This window comes from Aquila chrysaetos, chromosome 1 (assembly GCF_900496995.4).
Source record: "Aquila chrysaetos chrysaetos chromosome 1, bAquChr1.4, whole genome shotgun sequence".
NCBI classification, from domain to species: domain Eukaryota; kingdom Metazoa; phylum Chordata; class Aves; order Accipitriformes; family Accipitridae; genus Aquila; species Aquila chrysaetos.
In genome coordinates this window covers 59,050,094-59,067,567 of record NC_044004.1, presented here as the reverse complement: position 1 = coordinate 59,067,567, position 17,474 = coordinate 59,050,094, and the positions used below count along the sequence as shown (strand labels likewise).

Genomic DNA, 17,474 nt, shown 5'->3' with positions numbered 1-17,474 from the left:
CTGAGGATACATGTGAGCAGACACACACGCACAAGGAGTGGCTGAGCCTCGTCACTTTTCAGAGGTGAGACCAGGCAGGGCTAACATTTCTCCCGAGTGTGTAGAGGTGTAGCTACCCATTGCGGAAAAAAGCACGAAAACAACTTCTTGGATATTTTAAAGTTGTTCTTGCCTGGTTTGGGCTTCGATTCTAGTATGGCAGAGTTTTCTATTTGTCCCAGACAGAAAAATAAAGCTTTCTCATCACACGTCTTCAGAATAAGAAACATCTACCATGAGATTTGTTATCCGATAAGAAAGTGACTTTGCACTGTGTCCCACAGAAACATGGCGATCTGGCTTATCTGGCGATCTTTACGACGGCAACTACAGGTAAATTAATGCAACAAGGGACTTTCTGTCTCAGGCTATTTCATTTCTGATGTGGAATATGCCTTGTCCAAAACGAACGGGCGGCATGATGCTGGGCGAGAAAGATGCTTGGACAGAAAGACTGCATCTTTCGGCCAAGCAAAACATGGAGCCGGGTCACATTGATGTATGGGTACACGGTTGTCTGTGCCCCGTATGGGGCACTGAAGCAGCCGGAGGACGTCCCTATCTGCGCTGACATAGGAAGAGCTGATCTCGGGAGGAAATTTCACCCTGGCCTAGATGAGGCAGCACCCACTCGAGTACCGCACGGGCAGCAGCGGGGTGCGGGCAGGCGTCCTGCCCCCAGCGTCGCCTCGGTAACCCCCCTGCATAAAATCATAATCATATCCTGAGGGTTTGCAGCTTTACTTTGCTGGATGTCACCGCGAGCAGGGGTGAGTAATAGCGCTGGCTACTAACAGCGGGGGGTCATGTTAAGCGCTGGAGCTGGCGCCGATGGCTCCCGGCGCCTCGTGGGCCCGCCAGCCGCTGCGAGGCGGCCTGGGTGCTGCTCATACCACGCTCAGGGAGCCCACGGTATGCACCAAATAAGAGCATGTGGGTATTACTTGTTTTCTTCTGTCAGATTATTCATTCCGAATACCGTTTCGTCTTCTTATTGCCGACAGATAGTCTGTGAGCGAGTCCTTGTTTTGAAAAAAGCCGTTGCTACTCACAAGTCCTGATCATAAGGTATGTGCCGCTTGGGGGAATTTGTTTGCAAACTGTCCGTTGCAACTATTAACTGTTTATTGTGAAGAAATTATCACCTAGAGCTACGTAGTCGTGAAATCTTCTCCCTGACTGGAGTCCAAGAAATTTTTTTTTAGAAAGGAGAAAGACAAATTACAAAGACTAAATGACTAGCTATGAACTACTGGTACGCTTTATTCAAAGTCTAAGTAATTACACTGAAACCCACAAAGCTTTTTGGATCCACGTCTTCATGGGAGTTGTGATTGCTGGAATACTTGGGAAACAATAGGTAATAAAACTGCACAAATATGACTCCATAAGGAAACTTGATTCCTAGTACAAACCAGCACTCTCAAGTCTTTATCTGAGAAGTGCCATAGTTGGACAAGTCTCCTTTTCATCCCACGCGTCCTTCTATCTTGTGAGTAGTCAGCATTCACGTGAGTAAATGCCAGCCAGGGTGAGCTACGTGTTCCTTCAGAGCCTGGTCCTGCTTGGAGAAGTTTCTGTGGTTCGAGAAGTTCGCTGGGCACCAGAAACGTCACGCCAAGTGCTGCCCGGGAGACGCGCTGTGGTAGTGCCGAGACGAGAACCCAACCGCAAGAGGGAAACGCGCCATTTGGAAGATAAGAGGCAGAGGGGAAAGGAAGAGGAACCAACCAGCTTTCCACCAGGCCACGCGTGCGGCCCCTTGGATGTCGATGCTTCCTCCCCGGTCGCACAAACCGGGAGCAACGAAAACGGTACCGACCGCCCCCCCCCAATCTGTTAGTCTAATGCCCCGCGCGCCGCGCATACGTTATGCAAAGAGAGCGCCCAGCCCGCGCCTCCGCCTAGGTGAATAAATTATGCTAATGAGGGCGGGGAGGCAGGCCAGCGGCGGTGGCTCCGCGGCGCGGCGCGGCTGACAGCGGGGCAGCGCGGGCTGCCTGCCGGCGGGGGGGGGGGGAGGCGGCTGCCGGCCGCCTGCGGGCTTCCCCGCCTGGCGCGGCTGCTGGGCGCCGGCAGGCAGGTGGAGGGGGAGCAACAAGTCCTCCGCCGGCGGCGGGGAGGAGAGCGGGAGGCGGAGGGGGGGTGTGTGTGTGTGGTGTGTGCGTGTGGGGGGGGGAGCGCTTCCCGCCCCGCGCCTGAAAACCTCTCTGACAAGTGGCAAAGCGTTAGCAGAGCACGCTGCTCCCTCCGAAGGGCGGGTGGAAGCCGCGGGGGCTCGCCCCCCGCTCCCAGCCCTGCTGCCGGCTTTCGGCTCCTCGCCCCCCCCCCCCCCCGCCCCTGCTGCGGGGCTGAGTCGCGACCCGCTGCCGGGCAGCGTGCGGTGCGGGCTGCGGTGCGCGCCGGCGCTTCGCCTGGAAAGTGTGTGAGCCGGTCGCGGGCTTTTCTTCTACTTGCCGCGTTTATTTTTATTTTTATTTTTTAACTATTTTTCTGCATTTTCCTTATTTATCTTCTCGTACTTTATTGTCACTGTTTTTGTTGCCGCTGTTTGTAAACTAATTGCCTCCATGGGGGGCGGAGGAAAGGAAATCAAAGCTGCCGCAGCTGAAGGGTGTAAAAGCATGCTGGGGAAGAGCCGAGGAGCCGCAGGACGGGATGGCAGCGGGAAGCCCGGCTGCGGCGGGGACCGCTGCCCGCGGCGGGCCGGGCCGTGCGGCTCGGCGCTGGCGGCTCTCCTCTCGGCGCTGGCGGCGGCCTCCTGCGTCTACCTGGGGGTGCGGACCAGCGACCTCCAGGCCAGGGTCGCGGCCATCGAGGGCGCCCGAGGGGGCTTCTCTGCCGCCGCCCCGCTCCCGCCGCTGCCCGGCTTTTCCCTGGAGCAGCTGAACGCGATGATGCAGGAGAAAGTGGAGCGACTTCTCGCCCAGGTGTGCGGGACGGGGGTGGCTGCTCTCAGCCTCCGCGTGTGTGCCTGCCGGGGATGGGGGGTGATGTGTGCCGGGGACGGGGGATGATGTGTGCGGGGCGCCGGGAGGCCGGCTGAGGCGATGAGGGGGGGCGGCCGGCCGGCCGGAGCAGCCCCGCGGGCGGGAGGTGAGGGAGAAGCGGGGAAAGTGAGCCCGCATCCCCGGGCGGCGGCGGGGCCCGAGGCGAGGGCCGGGGGCACCCCCAGCTGCCGGGACGGGCGGGTTGGGGGGGCTCGCGGGTGTCCCCCGGGCGGACGCCACCGACGCTTTTCGCGTCTTTTTTTTTTTTTTTTTTTTTTTTTTTTTAAAAAGAAAAAAAAAAAAAAAGCGGCGGAGGTGGGAGCGAGCCGGTGGCGTCGGGCTTGTTTTTGTTGTTGTGGGGGTGGAGAAGTCAGCGAGACACCTTGGGTCGAGTCCAAGCGAAGAAGTCATCGCTGGTTGCGCAGCCTATGGAAAGGCGGTCAATCCCGGTTTGCGTCCGCGCCGGTCGGGAGCGCGGGCGGCGGCGGCGTGAGCCCCCCCCCGGGGGCCCTCACGTTGCTTCTCTCGCCCGCAGAAATCCTACGAGCACTTGGCAAAAATACGAGTAGCGAGAGAAGCGCCTCCAGAGTGCAACTGCCCACCAGGTAACGGACACGGCTTGGAAATCTCCTCTCTGAGGCTTGCGACTCGGGGGCGGCGGGGGGGGTGTATGTTGGTATCCTGTGTTTTTCAAATACACCCAAGTCGGATCCGGGGGATGCCTCTTCAATCAACAGCTGTACCTTGGGTGGAAAAGGTGGAAAGCCCAGAATCATCTGTTTCCACTGTGGCACTGGATCGAAGTTAATGCTAGTTAAAAACCCCGGTTAGGCTGGGTGAAGACAAACAATAACACTTACGAAGAAGTTAACGATCTACCCTAGCAAGAAGAAATATATTCTCTCTTAGATGGGGTAGTACTGAATCAAGGCATTGTGTGCTCAGCCTGGGAAGTGGAACAAAAGTTCCCAGTAAAATATCAAACAATTTATAACATGGATCAAAATAGGTGGAGAGTCCGTTGCAAGTTAGCAGTAATGTATACAAGAGCTTTTCAGTCTCATTTTCCTGTAGTCTTGGATGAAAGCAGTTCCCCTAGGAAGGGATTGCAGGTTTTATACAGAGGGTTCAAAACTGTGTGTGTTTACGTAACCAGTGATGTTGCCTGACTTTGGAAACAGGGCCTCCTAATACTGGGATCGGTTGCTCGTGCACACACAATGCAGTGTTTCCTTTGTTTTTCGTGCTGCTTTTTGACAATCTGATAACTGTCAGTATTGTTTTAGCTTTATAAACTTCTGCTAATACATACCCAATTTCAAATGGCGTCTTAAAAGATAAGAAAATAATGCTAGTGTTTCACAGGGTGAGGTAGGAATTCCAGCATCCTCCATGTAATGAAGCACACTAGACACACAGTATGTTTTATGTATCCTGCCACTCTGTATGAATAAGACATCTCCTTTACAGGTGGAATATCGCCTGTCAACGAGACTTAAGCTGATGATGTTTGCCAATAGGATGTGTGATAGTACTGTGTGTATAAGGAAGGAGCTCTTCTAGTTTAGGGTTTAATTCTTGCCAAACTCATCGGTCAGAAAGGACTACCGAATCTTGGTGTTAAAACTGACCACAGTGGTTGGTACGGTGTTTTGCTGATGATACAATTGAGCACAGAGTATTTACTGGCTCATATAGGAGGTACCATGGCTAGCATGAAAAGGACAATATATATGACTAGGACTGTTTTAAAAGAGTACATAGAATTACTCAACTCCCAGCTAGTTTTGGTAAGGAACATTGGTTTCCTGCTGTACTATCTATAGTTTTTTCCTTTAAGGCTAACACGAGCATACAGTGTTGATCTTATTCTCTCTGTTGCTTAACTGCAATAAATTACAAGATTCAAGTTTGTGCACTAAAAAGGAGGGCTGCTCGTCATGTTGTATGCGAAGATGTGTTCTGTGAGCCTGAAACATTGTTGAATTTGGTGCCAAGCTCTCTCCCTTTTCCTTCTCCTTGTTTAAATTCATCTATTACAATGGTTCCTCTTACTGTTTTCATACTAAAGATCAGTATCTAATCTTTCACAGTTGATGTTATGTGCTGCTTTACTTCCCCACTACCACTAGAGCTCCACATTATACCAATTTTTATCTGACCTTTTTTCTTAAGAAGTATCCTTTATCTATTTGATAATGAGCAACAGAATATTTCTCACACGCATTGTAAAAATCCTCGCTAGATGAAAGTCAAAATAAAGTGATCTGGGAAACATTTTCAAGGGAGCAAGATTCAAAAGATCAGGAAAACTCATATGAATTGTTATAAAATAAAAAAAATAAATTGCAGAAAGGACTAGCTGGTATGGGGATTAGAAATGTGATAGGGAGCTTTTCACCTCTGGGTAGCTATTTCAGTTTGGAAGCAAGTTTTGTAGTGACTGAAGGATGTTGCCATGCGATAGACTCATTTTGGACAGCTTAAAATGAGTTGATGCTCTCATGCTTGTTGCCGGTGGACAGGTGCCTACCTCAAAATGGCATTGTCTTGGGAGCCTTGTCTGAGAGAACAAGGGCTGAGTGGCACCACCCCCCGAGTACTGTGCCTTCCGAACAGCAGGTGTTAGGCAGAGCAGGAGGGGATAGAGCGAATAAGTTATTGTTTCTTCATTTGGTTCACTTTGTTTGTTAGAATTCCTTTTTGACTGGACAGGATGGGCTTTTATTTTCATCCTTAATGCTGCTATTACAAATTTGGACTACTGTGGCATTTGGGTTAATAGGAAAAGTGTCATGGAAACTCAGCGGTTTTTCTGTTGCCTGCTATTTGTGAAGCCAAAGAGTAAATTGCCTCTCTACTTCCCCACATGGTTCCCTTTTGCTGCTTTATTCTGCTCAGCTTCTGCATTTCCTCCCTGGGTTTCTGTAATAATAAAATACATGTCTGTTAGAGATGACTTTGGAAGGCCTTCGTGGTACAGAGGTGATTTTTGAAACACCCCTATGCTGCGAGAAAAGGCTGCCGCCAAATGGCCACCAAGGCAGTTTCCATCATCCTGCTCTTTAAAGAGAAATAAAGATTATTCAAATCTAGGTTACATTGTTCTCTACCAAAAGAAGAGAGGGAAATTCAATCTGCAGACCGGAGGGTGAGAACGTGGCCTCTGGTTTAGGATTAAAGTTATGCAACTGGTGTAGATCTCATTAGCTTGAGATGTTCATCCCCTTGTGGCTCTTCATGGTAGGAACTCGCACGTTCAAAGGAAACCGGGTTTGAATGGCTCAGATACCAAAGGCAGCCAGATTCACAACTGCTCATAGCTTGCAGAGCTGTCCACATGTAGCTCCTTTTAATTCAACCATAGCCTTGGACTTTTGTCTAGAGTGAAGAGTGGTCACGTTTCTCTTTAAAAACTTTGCTTTCACTAAATGTGGTTTTTCTAATTATTGTTTTCTTATAAAAGAAACACAGTGTGGATTAGAGTTTTGATTTTAATTCTGCAAGACTAAAACCAGATACCAAAGATTTTGTAAATATTTTTAAAATGACAATAGCAGGCATTCCTTCTCCTCTTAAAGCAGAGTAATAAAGTTTGAAAAGTAAATGCATGCTGACATTCCTCTTAAATTACCTCAGCTCTAACAAGAGTGCCAGCTTAAATCCCATGCTTGCAACTAGTGGTGCAGTTCCTGCTGGCAGTTAGCCTTCTGCACATGGGACTGGGGGGCAAATTGAGTGGCCAGAATTATTTTAAGCGTAATAAATTAATTTTCCTTTGCCAGATTTATTATTTATTGTAAATTAATGTTTCTCTACTGTAACAGATGAACAAAACCAGTAGGTGTGTAGGTAATTCTTTCATACGTTTGAATCTTCCTTTAAATGGTTGTGGGAGCATAATCAGCTTTTATGAGGAACAGTCAAGCACAGTGCTGGATACTTCTTGCCAAGTGCCAAGAATTATACCGCTGTGGAAAGAGTAACATGTGCAGAAAGCGCAGGGATACTCCCAATTCAAGAGAGTTTTAAGAAAGCCTTAGATTTTCCTGGATTCTTCAGTCTTTCCTCTTCCAGGAAGCATTCACATGTATACCTAGGACCTGTAGACTTTGACAGAAATTAACACATGCTTGCATGTTTTAGTGAATTGATCCTTTATGTATTGTAAGGGTCAAGTTCTGACATTTGTGGTCATGTGCCATGATGTCTCATTCTGTAAGTGGTCCTCAGAGCCCACTCCTGGAGTCAGATGGTGTTGGCAGGAGTAGGAGTCAAGTCTATTAGTACAGAAAGTTCAAACTTGGTCAGCAGGAAGGCTACCAAGTGATTGTGTATGGTTTTACATGTCCCTTTTGGCCAGTTTTGGGAAGCAATTACTCTTTTTCTTCCTTCTCTTTTGAGGAAGACTTTTATAAAGAATTCATTCCTTCAAAAAAAAAAAAAAAAGCAAACAGTGTTATGTAAGTAGGAATGGCTATATTCTGTACATTTCTTTAATTCTGCTTTGACAAAAGGTAGACTGCATAACATAGAAATGTTTTTTTAACTGCTACGACACACTGTATGTATGTTCACTATAGCTTGCACGTAAAATGATGGGGTTTGCAGGTTTTAGTGTGTGCTTGTTTTTTTTGTTTTTGTTTTTCCCTCTTTTTATCCCCAGAACATCAGCTAAACATCAGTGATGGGTACCTGGCAAAGTTGACCAAACAAATTTGCTTTTGTTTTTCTTTTGGGCCACAGGCAATGTTTCTTCCTTTGCTTTTTCACTTGTTTTTTTTTTCGCGTCAATAAACTTGCATTCTTCTTCCTCTTGTGTTCAGATACCTGTGGCTTCAAACCCTTTCCAGGCATGGACACTGTCATCGTTCTTCTTTCTTAGCCAGCTATCTTGTGCTGTTTTTTTAATCATGTCGTCTTGATTCTCTGCTCCAGTCTTAAAGAGCTTTATGGTTTGGCATTTGAAGTACATCCTATTTCAGTATGCAATTTGTTGCTATCAGGTTATAAAGCTTGTTTCACTGGAGTTGTGTGTATATAAACCTGTTCATTCAGGAGATGAAATGCCATAGGCCAAGGGTTTTTTAGGAGGATAGAGAATACCAGCTGGTCTTATTCTGGTTATAGTCATTCTAGTGGGAAAACTCTGTTTTACAGTGACAGTTCTTCAGTAAGATGATGAGTCTGCTGTATGTATTTTGGTAGCAGCATGGATGGCAAAAATCAATGCATTTTCTTAGCATCACAGTACTGTTTTTGTCTTCTTAAACACCTAATGTTTGTTTTGACATGCAGTGGAAGTACAATTTAGGCACTCTTTCTTGTTTCCATGTGTTCCATAAGGACTGTTTCCTGGAGCATTTCAATTAGTGAGGCTGAAAGAATGGAGGAGAAATCAATTTTGGGGATTAAAAGAATCCCAAAATAGATATCAGCAGGGTATTACTTTTTTTTTTTTTTTTTTTTAAATTATGATTATAGTGAAGCAGTTCTGTAAAGACGGAAGAGGTAAAGAAAAGAGGAGCTGACTTCAGTGTTTACCAGTAAAGAGACCCAAAAGAAAATATAGAGAGATGTAGAAAGTATCCAAAGTGTTTTTCCCTGTTACTTAAAATTCCAGAGTGTGCTAGCTGAACCTAGCTCCCAGCACTACTTATTTCTGCCATGTCTGTATCATCTATTTGCTGAATGCAGTGCTCAGCTCTAATTTTGTAATTTTTCTGACAGGGCTTTGAGTTCCCCTTTCATACCTTCACTGGTTTGATATTTTTCATTTCAGTTCCTAGATAAAGATGTTTATTGATGTGCAGCAGCATGCAACCTTCTGGGTAGTCTGTTGTCTTGTTTGGATGACTGATTAGAGATACTGTTTTCTCCCCACAGAATAGCTAAATATATTTTATTGGCTAAGATGTGACCTTTTAATTCCCTTCCCTCCGGGTAAGGAGGTAGGGTGTGCAGCATGATGAATGAAACATAATGTGGCTCAAAGGAGACCTGATTGACAACAGACTGCACCAGATTTCTGTCTTTTGTAATATTATTGATGTCAGTGGTGGTGTAACAAAGGTTGATTTGACTGCAAAAGTGTTATTAACAAAAGGTTTTTCTATGACTTGAATTAAAATTTATTGAACTTGCACAGTTTTGTCAAACAGGGCATATTAAAAGGAAGATTTGATTATCTGCATTAACTGTTCTTATATGAGATTAATGTTAATATAAGAACATATATTATACGTTCTTATATATGTTCGTAGATTACCTTCCATGTGGCAGCTGTCCATCTCAAACTGCTGAAGTGTCAAAGCAGTTCAAGTACAGCGAGTCTTGCAGTGTGAGAAGTGGCTGTTAAGCCCACTTCTGGAGCAATGCCTTTAGTGTGTGTGTGTGTGTGGTTTTGGTTTGTTTGGTTTTTTTTTTTCTTTTCTTTCTTAAATTGTTAAATATATGCATCTATTTCCTTAAAGACTCTTTAAAGCTTGGATAACTTGAATTCTGTTCAGCAATACTCACCCCCTGCCCCTTTCCGTAAAGGTTAGTGGGTTCTTGGGAATGTGTTGCCAGAAGAACAGCACTTCTGCACCTGCATTACAGCACTCGTCCTCCTTCTCGCTCCCTTCTAAATTTACTGGCTGCAGCTTACCTGCCTACTTTTTTATATACTTAGCACAGTAAAAATCAGCGGGCTTTGAAAACAGCATGACTGACAGAAGCTGTCTTTATAGGGCCTTTTAGGTTACCACATAGAATCATATAATTGGTATGTTCAAGTTACCAACCCTGTGAAACCATCCATCTTACTTTAACACACACAGAACTTGAGTCATGTTGCTAACTACAGGTTCTTCAGCAAGGCTTGTCTACACAGAGCACTTTTCCTCTTCATTGTTTCAGTTGATTTCCTAAGTCAGCCACAAAAAGGAAATCTGACTCCGTACTTAGAACTATTAAGAAGGTATAAGAAGGCATAGAATAATACAGGCTGGAAGAAACACTTTTCCCTCTGTATGATTAAAGCTGCAGCTTGCAGTTAGATAATGCACACAATAGTGAACACAATGCTGAGGGCTTGCTTTTTGGAAGCTTGTGGACTGTCATGTTTTTTCTGGTTAGATGTACAGTAGAGCAGTGCCTGCTTAAATTCATCTGCTCAGGTCTTTTCATGAGATTAAGTTAAGCAGAAGAAGCTGTTTGTGAGATCTTAATAAAAATAAATGTTAGGACAAATTTTCAGAACTGAGTGCCAAATTTGAAAGTGCAAGATTCCTATGTACCTTTCATGTAAACATAGCTATTTTTTCTCTATGTGGACTTGAACAACCTTAGAAATACAGGTCAGGTTGATACCCCAGGAGATCACCTTTTTCATGCTTCTGGGCTCTGAAGCAAATGTATCTAGGCCATCGTTGTCAGGTATTTCCTTCCATGTGGTTCACAACTGCAGTGTCTAGTCAGTTATGGCTTAACAAGTTGTTGGATCTGCCTTGATTTTGTGATTAAGCGCAGCAGCCTCATGTAAGTAGTCTCCTCAGTTAAAAATATGCAGCTCTGTAAACAGGTAAATGTGTAGTGCAAGAAACTGCTAATGCATAGATGTGCCTAAGCTAAAATAATCTACTATTTAAACATTTCCATAGGTCGCCTAGTTCTTAACAGGCAAGCTACAGTTTCCTTATTTGTGAAGTAAACCACTTGTCTCATCCTTTGTGTTCATGAAGAAAACGCTGATCGTTATGCTCACCTTAAAACAGCCTTTTAAATATGTTGGAAGACAGTCTTGTCTGTGTTCTGCTTAGACATGCTCAGCCAAGAAGCAAAGTAGCCTTTAAGCAACAATAATTTGTCCTACTCTATCTTAAAAATTGAGCAGGTAGTTGTCAAATATAAAGAAAGTATAGTTTTCTTTAGAATGTGTACAGATGAATTACATGAGGAAATAGATGGACGTCTATTAAAACCAGTACTTTTAGTTTAGTTTGTGTTAGGCATTAGAATGATCATCTTAGTTTTGGTCATGCATGAAACTCATCTTGCAGTTATTGTGTGTTGGGCAAGTATATTAGAAAATTTCATTAGTGATTTGCTTATTTTTTTTTAAAGTGCTTAGGAAGTTAAATTTGGGTTTTTAGGAATATGACTTACAGATATTTTCCATAGATGTTTACCTTTGCTTAATATGCCTTGTTTGGGCTCACAATGGAGAGTGGATCACAAACTCACAGGTTTTTGGGGAGGTTGAAAAGGAGCTGTACAGGGAATAAAGATGGACATTAGTCCCTCTCAATAGCTTCCCCTACCCTTCTGTGCCTCTTCTACAAGCTCAGCTGAAGAAGTGTTGAGGAGAAGGGTATGAAATGATCTTTCTCTTTGACCTTTGGTCCTCTTTTTAATGCAGTACTGTCTAACATAGCAGTATGATGGTTTTGGTAGTCTTTCACGCTCTGCCATAACTTGGACGGACAGTAGGCTGCCTGCCAAGTCACGGTGACGTAGCGTAGAATATAGCTCACTATAGCAGGGAAAACCTGCAAAAAGCCGGGTGGCTGATCCCCTGCTTCCCGCTGACTGAGATAGCTGGCTCTGCTGTTTCCTGGTACTACTTCAGTCTGTTGCTACCTGGGAGGTGCTCCCTCTGAGCAGCAAAGATTTGTGGAAGTGTTTTATTTGCTCTTCTTTTTTAAAAAAAGAAGCAGAACCAATTAGCTCATGAAATTGGCTCTTCCTACCCTTTTGAAGAGTTTTATTACTCTTAGGAGTAAGGGGCTGTAGAGTAACAGTGGTAAATATAATGGGAGGAAGGCTGTAGAAAAGAAGTAGTTTTAAGGGCTTTGCTGTTCTGCTGTTTGCAGTTTGTGCTGTCTTAAGAAAAATCCATTTATTTTACCTTCCACTTGAGTATTTTCAATATCGCTTCTCTCAATATAATAGCACAGAAAAAAAAAATAATCACACTACAAGTGTATGTTAGAGGTTTAGCTTATGAATGAGGTTCCTTCCATAAGTATAAAGTCATTCTTAGCACACTGAGCTTAAGATTATGCTGAAAAACTTCTATTTAAAAGATCTCTTCTAAAATTACGGGGTGGGTGACAGGGGGAGGATGAGGAACACAGGAGTTTTGAAACCAGGAAAATGTATTGAAAATTGGAGACCAAAATCTTTTATCAGAGGTGTGGCTGCCATTTCAGTGACAGATTTGTGTATGCATATCTGAAAACAGAACGGCACTCTGTAATGTGAAGGATACTAAATAAACTCTCTAAAAAGATATTTCTGTGATTAAGATCATGTACAGTCTGTACGAGCAAGAGCATAGCTGGCTATAGACTAAGGCCTAGCTTGTGTTGGTAGTACTAGTTGTGTTGCTAGGAAATGACGTAAGGTTTCTTATATATCGCTGCTTCAGCTGGATGATGATGATAGTAGGGTTTTCACGGAGGGCTGCAGTGCTGAAAGTCAAAAGTGTATACATCTTAAGTTGAGGAGGTATTTCCTTTAGCTGGCACCTCTAATAATCTCTTAAGAATATGAGAACCAGCTGCTTGAAGGTGCCCCTCCTCTTCCTCCCTGCCCTGTGCCCGTACCCTCTGAGTAAGCTCCTGTTCTGATTCCCTTGATGTTCTTAGGGGAAGCTTTGATACCTGAGCATAGGGGTATAGCTGCAGCGGATTAAAAGGATAAACTCCATAGTCTCTGTATTAATATTCTGTTCTCCAGTCACAGAGTTTACATCTAGATAATGCCCAATGGCATCACTATGAAAAATACTGTTAAGTGTTGGCTGGAGAGTCTCTGTACTGTCAAGTCTTTTGCTGCTTTTTATCAAATGTTCCTTTAATGTTTGCACCTCCACTGCTGTACTGCCAGTTGAAGGATGACAAATGTTGGGAACTGTCACTTCAGCTTGACATAGAGGTGATTAATATACTGTTGATTTCACACCCTTCACCTCTCAGACAGGACAGCTGTCTCAAACTTCAGTAAAAATACTTCCTGACTCATAATTTGGTCCTTGTACCAGGAGATGTGCTCTGTGCCGACATGCTCAAGTGTAGACCGAAGTGGAGTCGTTGTTGAGGTGGTCCTTATGGCAGTGCTGAGCTTAAACTCTGCTTTTCTTTGTTCTCTGTCCTGGCGGATGCTTGATAGTTGTTTGTGTCAGTTAATTATATGCAGCTTGGGGAATGGCTTTAGTTGGCACTTACAAATGCAATGGTATCACAGAAATGGATTGCGGTGTTTGCTGTAGCTATCTATGTTTGTTTATGAAGAAGTCGCAGTTCAGTAAGGATCATCTTGCGTATGTTTCCCAAGTGGTTCCTGGGAGTAGGCACACAGAATACTGATGAACCAGAGAGGCTGAAAGACACAGTGGCACGGCATCGGTTTAAAATGAACCAGTGCTTAGACAGCCATTGTCAATACTTACTTAGGGTTGGTGTCTTTGTAATGATGACAGTAATGTTTGTAGAAGGCTGGAAATGTTTCTGTATGTGAAGATGAAGTGTTTTTTCCAATGCAGCAAGCATGTAAGTGCACTGTATTTCTTTAGTGTAGGGAGACTAATCTTAGTGAAGAGAGATTAGTATTTAAGTCTGACAGTTGTGGATTTCACTTTAGGACAGCTTTGCATAATTCCTTAGTTTGAATTCCAGGCTGAGCCACATCCTAATGTGCAGTAGGAGGACTTTCTTTTAGCATATTCAATTAAGAGCAGCACATAAGCCATTAGAGTGGCCAGTTAAAAAGAAGCATGAGTCTTGAAAACTGAACCACCAGCAATGAGGGAGAAATACAGCAAGACTGAGATCCTCACTTTTTTTTTTTTTTTTTTTTGTCTCTTAAAATGGATTTGCTGCTACAAAGTGGTCTTTTGATGTATTCCAAACAATTCCAGTCCATTTTAGGACAATGAGGATAAATTAATCTGTTTTCAATGTGTATTACAACAACTGGAAAACTCTGGAACACTCTGGAAAAAGCTTTCATAGCAAGTTTAAAGAAATGCACCTTAGAGGAAACATTGTGCTTAATGACTTACAGCAGGGACAACTGAGTAACAGTTCTGTATTGTGATCATATTCCTTTACAGGACTGTGAAGGTGGAGTAGAATATATGTGAGTTCTTCCATCTGTAAAATAGAATTGATGTAAATACATTAACTAAAGTGTGCCAAAGACTTACAAGTAAAAAAGTATTCTCAATTTTGAATAAAGTTAAATTTCTGTCTTAAGGAGCAGAAATTTCTTTCTCTCCAAGGCATTCCTCTCCTTTCCTTTTTAATTTTGGTAATTATCTCTCTGTGCTCCATTTTGATCAGTAGTACAGGATGTAATCAGATGGAATCTATTGAAGTATCATTGCTGGCAGTCACATGGTCATTTTTTTGAGGATACTGAAATGGGATCTTGTATAGTGCTCTTTCTTCTTTCCTTAGGTTGCTGAATCATCACGTGTGAAAGTAGTTGTGAAAACATCAATTTGCAACTGAAGTAACCTTTTGAGAACTCTTTTGAAGGATGTTTTGTTATAAAAACAACCCAACCTTGAAGAACATTCTTAATTGAACAGGTGGGCAATTCCAGCTCAGATCACTTATGCAAGGATAGAAGTAGCTGCTTCTGCTACCACAATTTCTGATATCCAAAGATTATTTTAATTTTAGCTGAAGGTAGCCTTTAACTGGAATTCTGAGTGACAATAATCAGACCTGATATGTGCATATACGTTACTTCAGGCACATTAATAGGCCCACAGATTTTAACTGAAATCAGTAGTTACTCTGGAATCCGAGAGAGGAGCATGGCCTTGTTGTTGTTCGGGCTTTTTGTGGGAGTGTTGTTTGGGTTTGGTTTTTTGGGGGTTTTTTTTGTGTGTGTGTTTTTTGGTTTTTTTTAATTTTGTTGGTTGTTTTTTTCCTTTGGGTAGTTGTACATACCTGTTTATATGGGCAGCCGTTATCATCTACTTTAGCTTTGATGTATAGTACTTTTCCATCATACAAATACTATTTTTTATTTATTTACCATTCAGTTTATCGTTTATTCTTTCCAATCTTCAAGCAAGAACATTACATCTATATCTACTTCTAGGAATACAGATTTAATTTTGTAATATTGTAAGAGTTCTGGCTGCACTTGGGGACAGTCTGAACAGTAGAAATTATTAAATGTATTTATCTTTATGGGAAAGTTACATGTTCTCACATCTCAATTCACAGACCCAATGAGTATTGTTCTGAGGATTGTTGATTGTTTAGAAGTGATTAGATAAAGCTACTAAAAAAAATCTTACAGAAGTATTCAAAACATCAGTTCTGAGGAATAGAAAAAAAATACCCATATATACAGCTGGACTTTCATCTTAATTTCCTTACCAACATGATTGAATTCTGCATATGCACGTGTTTTTCTACTCAAATAGGTGTTCATACTTGTGCAATAAGTGATCCCTGTGTTTAATTCAGACTGTTCTTTTAACTCTATGAACTAGCTTTCCCATTCCCTGCTTTCCTGACACTATGCTTGAAAAGTCACTATGTGCTTAACCTAAATGTTCCCTTCCTTTCTTTATGGAAACATTAGTTAACATTTTTCATACCACTGCACTTTGTAAGTTTCTTTGCTTGCAGTGGTATGAAAAAGTTGAAGATCCCTGTTTGGACTGTCAAAATCTGGAATAATCGTAGAATCAGAGAATATCTCAAGTTGGAAGGGACCCATAAGGATCATCGAGTCCAACTCCCTGCTCCTCACAGGACTACCTAAAACTAAACCATATGACTAAGAGTGTTGCCCAGACGCTCCTTGAACTCTGACAGGCTTGGTGCCATGACCACTTCCCTGGGGAGCCTGTTCCTGTGACCGACCACCCTCTCAGTGAAGAACCTTTTCCTAACGTCCAATCTGAACTTCTCCTGATGCAGCTTCATTCCATTTCCTTGTGTCCTGTCTCTGGTCACCAGAGAGAGGAGATCAGCACCTTCCCCTCCACTGCCCCCCTTGAGGAAGTTGTAGATTGCGATGAGGTCATCTCTCAGCCTTCTTTGCTCCAAGCTGAACAAACCTAGTGACCTCACCAGCTCCTCATAAGTCTTGCCCTGGAGACCTTTCACCATCCTGGTCACCCTCCTCTGGACACACTCTAATAGTCTGATGTCCTTCTTCTATTCAGGAGCCCAAAACTGCACACAGTACTTGAGGTGGGGCCACACCAGTGCAGTGTAGAGGGGGACAATAGCCTCCCTCAACTAGCTAGCTATGCTGTGCTTGAAGCACCCCAGGCCACAGTTGGCCCTTTTGGCTGCCAGGGCACGCTGTTGACTCGTATTCAACTTGCCATCATCCCAAACCCCCAGATCTCTTTCCACAGGGCTGCTTTCCAGCCTCTCGTCCCCCAATTTGTACGTATAACCAGGGTTACCCTGTCCCAGGAGCAGAATCTGGCACTTGCCTTTGTTAAATTTCATACGGTTGGTGATTGCCCAGCTCTCTAGTCAATCCACCTCTTTCTGTAAGGCCTCTCTACCTTCAAGGGAGTCCACAGCTGCTCCTAGTTTAGTATCGTTGGCAAACTTAATGTACACTTGATTCCTGCATCCAGATAATTTGTGAACCGTTAAAGAGCACTGGCCCTGAAATTGAGCCCTGGCGAACCCCACTGGTGACTCGCTGCCAACTGTTGTAACCTCATTTACAATAACTCTCTGAGCCCGACCCATCAGCCAGTTGTTCACCCAATGTATTATGGACTTGTCTAGCTAGTATACCGGACATTTTGTCTGGAAGGATACCGTAAGAAACATTATCAAAAGCTTTGCTAAAATCCAAACCCACCACATCTGCTGGCTTCCATTGGTCAATTAGGTGGGTGACCTTGTCATGAAAGGAAATTAAGTTGGTTTAGCAGGACTTTACCCTTGTGAATTTGTGCTGGCTATGACCAATGACTGCGTTGTCTCTCAAGTGTTTTTTCAAAAACGCCCAGAGTTACCTTCTCCATAATTTTACCGGGCACTGAAGTGAGACTGACAGGCCTGTAATTACCATGGTCTTCCTTCTTACTGTTCTTGGAAACTGGGAGGACTTATGCCAGCTTCCAGTCAGCTGGGACCTCTCTGGACTCCCAAGAACATTGAAAAATAATGGAGAGAGGTCCTGTGATGACCATCCAGTTCTTTCAGTAGCCTGGGATAAATCCCATTGGGCCCCAGAGATTTATGTCCATCCAGCTGGAGCAGCAAGTCTCAAACAAGTTCAGGGTTGGCTGGGAGTTTATCATCCCCCTAGTCACGGTCTTCCAACCCTGGGCTCTGGGGTCCCAGGGCCCATCATCGATGTTGAAGACAGAGGCGAAGAAAGCATTAAATGTCTCCACTTTGTCAACGTCCCTATTTGTGAGGTGACCAACCTCATCAAGTCATGGACCAATATTATCTC

General features: G+C 43.8%; 1 protein-coding gene across 1 annotated transcript; it reads left to right on the top strand.

Annotated features, from left to right (window-relative positions):
• The first annotated feature begins 2,194 nt into the window (after nt 1-2,194).
• On the top strand, nt 2,195-14,555 carry LOC115347685 (collagen alpha-1(XXV) chain-like). The gene is made up of 3 exons (XM_030029274.1): nt 2,195-2,969; nt 3,565-3,634; nt 14,474-14,555. The coding sequence occupies exons 1-3, from the start codon at nt 2,610-2,612 to the stop codon at nt 14,479-14,481; spliced, it is 438 nt and encodes a 145-aa protein (XP_029885134.1). The 5' UTR covers nt 2,195-2,609; the 3' UTR covers nt 14,482-14,555.
• The last annotated feature ends 2,919 nt before the right edge of the window (nt 14,556-17,474 follow it).

Bases quoted from the DNA above. Each gene is read 5' to 3' on its own strand.
- LOC115347685 (XM_030029274.1), top strand. From the start codon at position 2,610: ATGGGGGGCGGAGGAAAGGAAATCAAAGCTGCCGCAGCTGAAGGGTGT. The intron at 2,970-3,564 runs GTGTGCGGGACG...TCTCGCCCGCAG, and splicing joins TGGAGCGACTTCTCGCCCAG to AAATCCTACGAGCACTTGGC.